At 42.7% G+C, this 10249-nt stretch overlaps 2 protein-coding genes across 2 annotated transcripts; one reads left to right on the top strand and one right to left on the bottom strand.

The window, feature by feature from the left end:
- Positions 1 to 537: 537 nt before the first annotated feature.
- On the top strand, positions 538 to 4840 carry LOC133111793 (uncharacterized). The gene is made up of 5 exons (XM_061222379.1): positions 538 to 602; positions 1453 to 1511; positions 2554 to 2688; positions 3039 to 3129; positions 3483 to 4840. The coding sequence occupies exons 1-5, from the start codon at positions 586 to 588 to the stop codon at positions 4261 to 4263; spliced, it is 1083 nt and encodes a 360-aa protein (XP_061078363.1). The 5' UTR covers positions 538 to 585; the 3' UTR covers positions 4264 to 4840.
- On the bottom strand, positions 4557 to 9418 carry LOC133111794 (ras-like protein family member 12). The gene is made up of 6 exons (XM_061222380.1): positions 9182 to 9418; positions 8851 to 8942; positions 8515 to 8571; positions 6185 to 6258; positions 5798 to 5988; positions 4557 to 5657 (listed from the first exon to the last, which is right to left on the bottom strand). The coding sequence occupies exons 2-6, from the start codon at positions 8939 to 8941 to the stop codon at positions 5336 to 5338; spliced, it is 735 nt and encodes a 244-aa protein (XP_061078364.1). The 5' UTR covers position 8942; positions 9182 to 9418; the 3' UTR covers positions 4557 to 5335.
- Positions 9419 to 10249: the final 831 nt, after the last annotated feature.

Here is a 10249-nt window from a genome sequence, read left to right as displayed (position 1 = left end):
ACTGATTTGAATCAACATTCACTACACTGCCCATCTATTGCCCAACCTATTATGTTGGACTTTTACTTTTATTTCTGATGAGCACTAATACTGACTGACTGCAGGAGTAACCTCATACATATATACAGTGATTTCCATAATGTTTGGGGAAAAACTGTTTTTTGGCTGTGTATTCAATTTTCTTTTGTAATAAAAATAATTCAGGTGTGGTTAAAGTGCAGATTCATCTTTTATAAAAGGGATTTTTTATGCACTTTGGTTTTACCATGTAGAAATTACAGCACTTACAGAAGTACATGGCTACAATACATGGTTGTCCATGTGACATTTTTTGTTGGCTGTTTCCTCACTCCTCTGACAAAATGTGTTTCATGAAATAAATGGTAAATCTCATCTATGAAAATAATGCGGCAAAAGCAACTTCAAAGCACTGGCTTCTGTACAATGTAACAACTGGGGTCAACGACTGATATGCATAGACTCCACCCATATGACCTTTGGCATCTCTGAGTCCTGTACTCTGCAAGTAAAGTACATTCAAGCCACCGCATACGAGTACAGTCTGTAAACCTACTGAGCAAACTCATGTTTCCTTCAAAAAGGTAAGACATTTTTGGGGGGGCTCTCTTTGCTTCTGTCTAAAATTAATATCCAGGTATTCATGACATCAGCTTCTCAGGCCATCTTCTCTGTCTGTTTTACTTTCAGTCTTTACTTTAATATTATTTCAGTCTTAGTGTGTGCTTTCAATTGACGCAGATGGTTTTTGTGTGCGATTAAGTTTCTAATGACCTGCCAGTTTTACAATGAACATTTTCGGGGTTGTGGTCTAAAGCAAGAAAATAATTTTACACACCTACAAATCAGCATCTACTGTAATGTTTCCAGTGGCTGTAGGCTACATGAGAAACCATTTTATGCCTTTTTGTTCACAATTACAGACATAAATATCTGTTTTTATATTATGCCAGTACTTTTTTCCTGGAGAGCAGGTATCTCCGGCTGCATATGACAGGAAATAGGTCAATAATATAATTTGTGAAGAATATTCAAATAACATAGGCTAAATAATGTACAAACTCCGGAGGCATAAATCTACAGTAGGTTGACACGCTGCTTTGGAATTGCTTGATATGTATTTACACATTTGTGGAGACATTGGCCATTACTGCCATGCCTGTTTGTAATATTATATATTTTATTGCTCTTCAGTATTTCACTATTTCCTCCTGTAAATGTGTCTGTTTATTCTGTGAAGTTTTTTCTTGTTTAACCGAAAACAGATAGTGAATATAGGCTACAAGCCTATATTAAGAAAAAGTCACTAAAAAAGTCTCTGTTAATATGAATAGGCCTATCATTAGCTATCACTTTCTGAATGAATAATGATTTTTTTAACAATACACAGTACATGTGTCTGACTAAATGAAATTTTATGTTGTATGTCTACAGGCTTTGTGCACATACAAGAATGTTACACGTGTGGATTGTGTTATGCTTATTGCTACAAGGTAGGTAATCAGGTAATCAGGAAACTGCTAACATTACAGGGTGCACAAAATAGTACTCATACAACTGTAATATTACCCTTGTATGGTGGGAATTTGATTTGTCCTGTTTTAAGGACTGTAAGCAATATGATTGATGTACCTTCCTACTTTTGTCTTCTGTTTCCCACCTTTTTGTGAGGTATACAGACATCTGTGTGTATCTTTTCTCTGCTACTGCATCTTCTACAATAGGTTTCAGGCAACTAGCTGGTTAAAACAATAACTAGCTGGTTAAATCAATAAACCAGCTATCTGCTGCCTTGGCCATGTGCCTGCCAATCAATTAATTAATCTGGTTTATGGACAAATATCCTCACCGGGCTTGCTGCTAAAGGGGTTGAAGTAGTTAAAATATAGTGTTACATTCTGTGGTGTTTAATATGACATTGAGTGAATTTCAGGCACATATAGTAGGCATCCGGCAGCCCATATTAGAGTCAGTGTTAACAGGGCTCCTTGCAGAACCAAATCCTGCAGCTCAGGACCTGTGACCCACGAGGGGTGGTGGTTGTTCAAGCCCCAGTGTAGCCACAATAATATTAGCGCAGCTGTTGGGCCCTTGAGCATGGTCTTTAACCCCGCATTGCTCCAGGGAGGATTGGCCGCTATGTAGTGTAATTAAGTGTATGTTACTTTGGATAAAAGCATCAGCTAAACAACGTTAATGTATTATAATGTCATGGGCCAGGGAAGATGGGGGAGAGCAGCCTGCCTGGCTGCTCTCCCCCAGTAGGGGCTCCCCCAGGCAGGGACCCATAGCCTACAGGTGCCTGCAAGACATGGCTGACTGAGTCAGGAACACACAGGCTTGTGCTTCCAGCATGGTCTTGGAGCGTCATTGGCTGAGTTTTATTGATGAACGTTTGGATCGTTTGCTTGTTCATACTGGCTCTCCTTGGCCGGATCACACAGAAGGCCACAGGGCCACGGGGTCAGGGCCAGCCAGCAGCAGGTGGGGCCAGTGACCCTGGGGACCCACCCTGTTTCTGTGCTCACCCCACAGGGTCTGGTTGGGCGTCCGGGGACCCAGAGACCCATCAGCCTGAAGGTGCTGAGGTGCATCAGCAGGGAGCTGCAGTGGGAGCCATGACGGAGGAACAGAAAGCGTTCCTTCAGTGGTACTACCGTACAGAGGACCGTGAGTGACCTGTCTTTCTGCACACACAATCTGGTGTTTGAGATTCTAGGTGAGATTCACTGCAGCAAAAAATTTGAGTAATTATGCCAAATTATTGCAGCTTTCAGATATTTCAATCTGGCAGATGCTTTAAATCCAAAGCGACTTACAAGTGCATAGGTTCTTCCACAAGTTAAAGCAACACATCCATAACATTCTACAGTAGAATTAAATCTCAAATAAATACCTTCAATTTTAAAATAAAGAGTGCCCTGGCAACCTTTTTCCACATTTTTGTTTCAAAGTTCTATCAGTTCTACTGTGATGTGACCTTTATCATGTGTGAAATTTTACCCGTGTCTCTGTCACAGCATCCTCCTGGAAGTACGCCATGTTGGGTCTGTCATTCGGAGCGCTCCTGCTGGGGAGTGTGCTGCTGGTGATCGGCACCATGGCAAACAGGTCAGCAGGAGTGCAGCGTTCAAAAGAGCGCCCCCTCCACCTTGACACCCACATCATCCCGCCACATGATGACTGCTAAAAGAGCACCCACATCAGGCTGCCCCCTAATGTCTTTCCTTGTGCTGTTTTTAGATGAAAAATCCCAAGCAAATTGTCAAGTATGTCTAAACTTTAAAATAAAAGTTTTGCACCGCATTAGGTGCAGATGTACTTTGAGATTTCCCATTCTGTTTAAATAGCTGTGGAGGTTAAGGGCATAAATGAATGAAATGGAGACAAATATGCAGAACTGAGTTGTATTAGTTCATCCTGTGGCAGACAGAGGGCGCTGTGTTTATTACTTCCCTGAGCAGGAGCAGGAGGAAGCTGGCCCAGTACAAGGCCTCTGTCCGGGCAGTGCAGATGGAGGAGCTCCAGGGCCTGACAGGGGTGACCCAGGCCTGCAGCATGCCCCCTCAAGCACAGACCCCCACTCAGGCAGACATCTCCAAAGACACTCACACCTCTCATGTCAACCAAACACCGCAGGTTAGCCAGCCAAATGGTGAGACTCCAAAAGACATTCATACCGCACAGGACAGTGAGCCTCCCCATATCAGTGACCCCCCTCAGGAAAGTGAACCTGTCCAAATCAATGTACCTCCTCAGGATAATGAACCACCCCTGATCAGTGAACCCCCTCAAGAAAGTGAACCCATTGAAATTAGTCAAGCACAACAGGCAAGTGAACCTGCCCAATCCCCTCAAGAAAGTGAGCCACCCCAGATAAATGAACTCCCTCAGGAAAGTGAGTCACCCCAAATCAGTGAACCTCCTCAGGAAAGTGAGTCACCCCAGATAAATGAACTCCCTCAGGAAAGTGAGTCACCCCAAATCAGTGAGCCCCCTCAGGAAAGTGAATCACCCCAAATCAGTGAGCCCCCTCAGGAAAGTGAGCTATCCCAAGTCAGTGAACCTCCTCAGGAAACTGAACCCCTCCATATCAGTGAACCTCCTCAGGAAAGTGAGCCCCTCCACATCAATGAACCCCAGGAGAGTCAGCCTGAGCTTGAGTCGCCCCAGGACAGTGGCCTGACTGCGGACTCCAGACACACAGCTGCCACCTCCCAGGAGACAGAGGGACAGGGGTCATAGTGAATCCAAAATCCTGAGGATGACTTGTGAGCTGTGGCAGTGAGGTCCCCCAGGATCACCAGAACTGACAGACAAGCAGAGTGAGGAGAGCGGAGCTCAACACAGGTCAAGCTTCCCTGCAGCATGTGGCTCTTCTTTTGGCCAATCAACACTGGCTCTCATACAACCACAGGCTCAGCTGAGTTACTGTAATAAAGGATATTGCCATAGGGGTCACCAGACTGTCAATGGTAACTGTCTCCTGTTAATCATTGTGATTCAGAATTCTGTGTGCTAAATAAGTTGCAATGTGCTGATTGTTTTATATTTCATTTGCTAATAACTTATATGAACTGTGTTCATAAAGCACCCCTGATGCATTTATGAACAGAACATCACAAAAAACAGATTGCAATTGCAGTACATAGTATTATGATAATACATTTTCAATATCATGTCATGGTGCTGATATGTCATAGATATACGTATAAATATGTTCATTACCAATGCATAAAAAATATGTGTGTGTGCCTGATGTCATTGCCTGGGATTTCTGACTGTTTAATAAAAAAAAGTAAATGGGTACCAGGGTATGTATTACACTGAAACAAAAATGTTGCTATTCACAATACATTTAGAAGGCCTATATGTACACAAACCTAATTTCTTCAGTGAATGCTGTAGAAGAACAGTACAGCCCCACCTGGTGGGGTTTCCCTGTCTGTTCTAACTTGATTTTGAATCAGCAACAACCCAGCAGTGGTGATGTAAAAGGAGCATTCTCAGCTATCTTATAAAGTCCAATAAAGTCCATTGCCCCAGTTACAAATCCAGTTCAGGAGCCATTCTGCTACACTGCTACCAAAGCATGTCCATCAAAGGAAGCATGTTAGCGCTTCTAAAGCCATGCATTTGCTGTAACCCTTCCGTAAGGCAAAGGAAATGCGTAATTTGGTCCAGGTTTGTGAGTAAATGATAAGAACTGCAGTCAGGCTGGTCCTGGAGCTCCCTGTGAGAGGTGCTCGTGAGCACTCTCTCTGTTGAACTTCTCACTTCCACACAGGACTGGATGAGGTTGTTTTTGCGGTTGAGGTCAGAAGATCTTGAAGCCCTTGAGCGTGAGGGTGGGGGCACGGCGCTTGTTCTGGGCACGGGAGGACTTGACGCTCACAAGTTTGGCGGTGGCCAGGGGGGGCAGGGGCGGCGAGGTGGACAACCCGGACGGGGGTTTGTCCTCGTTGATGTAGAGCGGCCGCAGGAGCGGAGCCCCCTCGCGATCATCCCCCCGCCTCACCTCACGCACCGCCTCGTGGAACACCTGCTGCACAGACAGGAAGTCCAGGCAGGCCGAAACCTCGAAGAACAGACAGCCGTACCGCGAAGCCAAGGCCACACCCTCACACCTGCTCACCTGCCTGATTTATAAAGAAAACAAGAAAACTGCTGTGAGTGTATGTGTGAGTGAGATTGTATGCATGTGTGAGTGTAAGTGTGAGTGAGATTGTATGAGTGTGAGTGTATGTGTGTGTGCGAGAGTAAGTAAGTGTGTGTGTACCTGTATCTTTCTATGTCCACCTTGTTCCCAAGCAGGATGACGGGGGGTTGGGGGGTTTCTCCACTTGAGTGCAGGGCCAGGATGTCCAGGTAGGGTTGGCAGCCCTCAAAAGTATGGCGTTCTGCTATGCTGTACACCACCAGAAAAGCGCTGGCCCATGCGAGGTAACGCTCACAGTCCACCGGCCCATCCTGGATAAGACCCAGCAAAAAGCCGTGCAAATTACACATCTAACCACAGCCATGTATACCTGTCTGTGCCTCTGCCTCAAACTGTCCTCGCAGAACAAAACAAATCCTGTGATAATTATGGAGTCATAGTAATCTTTTATAATTCTTGTTGTACCCGATGTTATTACATTGCATATATGTAAATGCAGTGCTCTACCTGGTCAGTTGTGTCCATCACTTTCACTATGACAGGCTGCTGGTCCACAGTCTCCTCTGAAGAATATGTGTCTTCTGAAACACAAGAGAAACACTTTCCACTTTCTAGCTTTTGTGTCAATATCTTAATTATATTCTCATACATAACACCTTTACCCACACCCTTCTCTCTCTCTCTCTCTCTCTCACTCTCTGCTTTCTCCCTCTGCCATTCTGTGTCTGCTAGGCACATATGGATTATGTTATGTATTTAAGAGCCTCTGTTTTTATTTTATCCCATCTTTTCCTCACCAAAGTGCCCTAGCTTTTTCAAGGCAGGATAATGGTTTTTAGAAGTCTACAAGTAGGAAATGCCTCATGAGTAGGCTATGCTAGGTTCCTGCAATAGTTTATTTTAGGTGAATGCAAAGGCTTGGGCAATTGCTTCAGTTTCCAGTTTCCTGTTTCTAAATCCACTTAATTTTACTGAGGACGGCAGATGTGTGTCCCTGCTGCAATGGAAGGATTGGAGTGAAGGGATCTAAGGTTTGGGTCCATGGAAAGGTGTGAAAAATCTTTGCTCTGTCAGGTTCTGTGTTTTTCTGTTATCTGTTTCATATCTAAGTCCCCAATGTTTTTGCCTTTTGTTAACCTCACCGTAGTCTGTCTCAGTTCTCTCACTTCATGTATTTCACCTGTGCCCCATTTAGTGTCTCTGCCTCCCACACCATATATGTACTTTCTTCCTGTCTTCTCCCAGCTGTTTCTCATTATCTGTTCCCCAGCACTTACACCTGTTTATCGTTTCGTTAATTTGTTAGTCAATTTAAACCTATCCTTTTCCGTTTGTTGTTTTGCGAGTTCGTCTTTCTGTTATTCTGTTCCCTACCCCGGTTCTAGCTTCCCTGTACCTGTACCCTGTTATTATTTGCTCTGCACTTGGATTTTATGGTTTTGATCTCTGTTTTGGTTTTTGTACTTGTACCTTTGCTTGTTTGGCCTTCCTGGTTTTTGAACTCTGCCTGTTTCCTGACTTCACTCTGCCTGCTCTGCATGTACCTGTCTGTTTGGATTCTGACCCTTGCCTGTTTTTTGACTACGTTTTGGATCTGTCTTTTGCCATTAAAACCTGCCTTATTCATGTTATCTGTCTGTGACTGGTTCCTCTGTCCCGAACCCTGACATGCTCATTGATCAGTTGAGGAAACAACTGGTGTAATAATTGGTGCATTTTCGTGATATTTACAGGTTCAGCTAAAGGTGAAATAATGAGGCAGTGGCTGGTTTTCATAATCCAACCATGAAATATGGCAGATTCCAAACAAAGCTTTCACCATGGAATGTAACTTTCACATGAGTGGCTATTGGCTAACCCTGCCCAAAGACAGAAGCCTCACCCAGAAAAGCCTAACCCTGCCTTGAGAGGCCATCTCAGTTCTTCGTAATTCTTGATGAATGTGTGAAGCTAATATGGGGAGCTATCTGGAAGTCAATCCAAAAAAGAAACTGAAAAAAAACCCCAGAAAAGTCTATTGGAGGTTCGGAGAGGAGAACCTCCACCTCATGCTCACGTCTACTGTCTGTTCTGGCTCCACGGTGGTGGAACGAACTCCCCGTTGAGGTCAGAACTGTAGAATCTCTCCCCACCTTCAAGCGCAAGCTGAAGACACACCTCTTCAAGCAGCACCTCTCCCCATCCCTCCCTACCTCCCTGTGAACCTTAATTGTTGTCTCTGTGACTTGCTTTGTGTATCGGTATTTTTAGTTGGCTAGGTAAGCAGTGTTTGGATAGGTAACTTTGGTCACTTTTGCTCTGTTGTTTGTTTCTGTGTTAAAAAAAAAAATTTAAAAAAAAATTGGCCCTCGTCCTTATCTTTGTTGTACAGGTAGCAGTTGAAATTGTACTTCCCTCTAGGGTCTTTCAGCAAACTTATCCCTGGTTATGCACTTTGTTGTACGTCGCTCTGGATAAGAGCGTCTGCCAAATGCGAATAATGTAATGTAATGTATTGGCTGTAAAGAATTATGTATTCTTATCAGATGCAGTGGAGTACATTGGCTAGATAACTGGTTTTGTGGGTTCGATCCCCAGGTGAGGCACTTCCATGGTGCTTTTGTACAAGGTACTTAACCTGAATTAATACAATAAAATGTCCAGATGTATGAATGGACTTTATGTAAAAATGTAGGGTAATCTCCAAAGTACAAGTCGCCCTGAATGAGAAGATTTATGCAAAATGTATATAATGAACAGAATGTAAATAATCTCATTCTGTGATGAAATAACAACAAAACCAAGTGAAAACATGAAATAACATGAATAAATGGAGTTCATGGAGTTACTGTACTTACCCAGATAGGGGTCATATTCAGTGATAAAGCGTCTAGTGAGGAATTTCACTGTCAGAGCTGAGGATGAGAAAGATCAACTTCCTGTCAAAATACATCGGAGGCAGGGTCCTCACAAGGGCATGGGAAACCCACGCCTCACAAAAACACTGTCTACGTATGTAAATGGAAAAAACATTTCTAAAGATATCTCAATGCATGCAATTAGCCCTGTAGTGTACACAGGCTGTATCCTGGTACATCGTTTTTTTCTCTTGTTACTGTGACCAAAACACTTTGAGCAAATAGGCAGGCTTTAGGTTGCGTGGCAAACACAAGGCACGTCACTAATTTGTATACCTGACTTCCCGGAGCCCATTGTTCCCAGAACAGCTAGATTGCACTCAGGTGGAGCGGAGAGAACACCACCAGTCCTTGCTCTACCGAACATACTAAATCATAAAAGGGGGAGGAATACAATGGTAAAATATGAATAATCAAATCCTTGTCAAATAATGTGAATTACGATATGCTAAGATAGTTTTCAATTTAAGATCCGCTATAATTTATGTGCAGTTGTTTGCATGAAAAAATAAATACAAGCCCCTCAGCGTACAGCTACGGTGTTCATTAAAACTGCGTATAAAATTATACATTCTATACAAAAAGTACCGACGTAAACTGAGCTTACCTTCAAATATCCGGCGCTGTGCTGAAACACTAGTTGACAAGTTGTAATGAAAGTAGCGAAGTTTAAGTCCATACAGTTCTAAACATTTCCCCGGGTTTCACAAGAGATGTAACACAACAATCCTTTTTTTCGTACACTGAAAAACGCATGTTCTGCGGTTATTTGTCAGAAAAGATGATTTATATAATGTGTATTTTAAAAGAATCTGGTCTACTGTAATGAATTAAGTTTTGGGTTCGTATCAATGCACGCGATAAATGGGAAAAAGTACTGCGGAACGAAAGGATAAGAAGCCAACGATTTGTTGAAGAATGTAGCTTACGTAATTGATTGACTGCCAAATTCCTTGTAAGGAAATCGCAGGGGTCTTTTTTTTTTCAGAATTAACTATGCGGTAGTATGCCCTGTGCACCTCGTGGGAAAAGACATGCAGGACAACGAGAGCAATGAAAACACGCAATTAAATTACAATCGTTTTATTTGAACTGTCAAGAGATGCCTGTTGAGACAGGTTTGTTGATAAAGTCGTATAATGATGCTCATTGACTATTATCACGCACACTAATGATCAGTGCAATTCTTACAATTAGTTCATTAGGTATATATAATTATTCTATTAGAATAGAATCTATCAGAGATGGGTTTACACTGAAAAAAATACTGTCTAGTTGAAAAAGTGTATATGGAAGTTTGTTTAGCATATCCACAGTACAGACATTAATTCAATGTTTCAGTGAATACATTAAAGCCATGGGAATATAGTCTACTCAATGATTTTCATGAGAAGCATTTTGGGGTTTGAGTACCCAAGCACTCAAAAGTAAAAAGTTATGAGTTCATAAAAAGTGATGTCAGAATAATCCAAGGGGATATGCTCAATGTATAAAATGATTGATGGATTCTGGTTGGGTTCTGGGTACCAGAGAAGACTAGAAACTAAATGATGTGTGAAACTGACAAACACGCCATGTGTCAGGTGGATGAGTGCATGAGTCACATTGAGTGCATGAGGTGTGCAGATAGCTTATAGGAATTACAGACTTCATTATCCATAATTGGACTATTGAA

The sequence above is a fragment of the Conger conger genome, chromosome 15 (genome assembly GCF_963514075.1).
Source record: "Conger conger chromosome 15, fConCon1.1, whole genome shotgun sequence".
In the NCBI taxonomy this organism is placed as follows: domain Eukaryota; kingdom Metazoa; phylum Chordata; class Actinopteri; order Anguilliformes; family Congridae; genus Conger; species Conger conger.
Note: the sequence above shows the minus strand (reverse complement) of the source record. Positions and strands in the feature narration are given on the sequence as shown.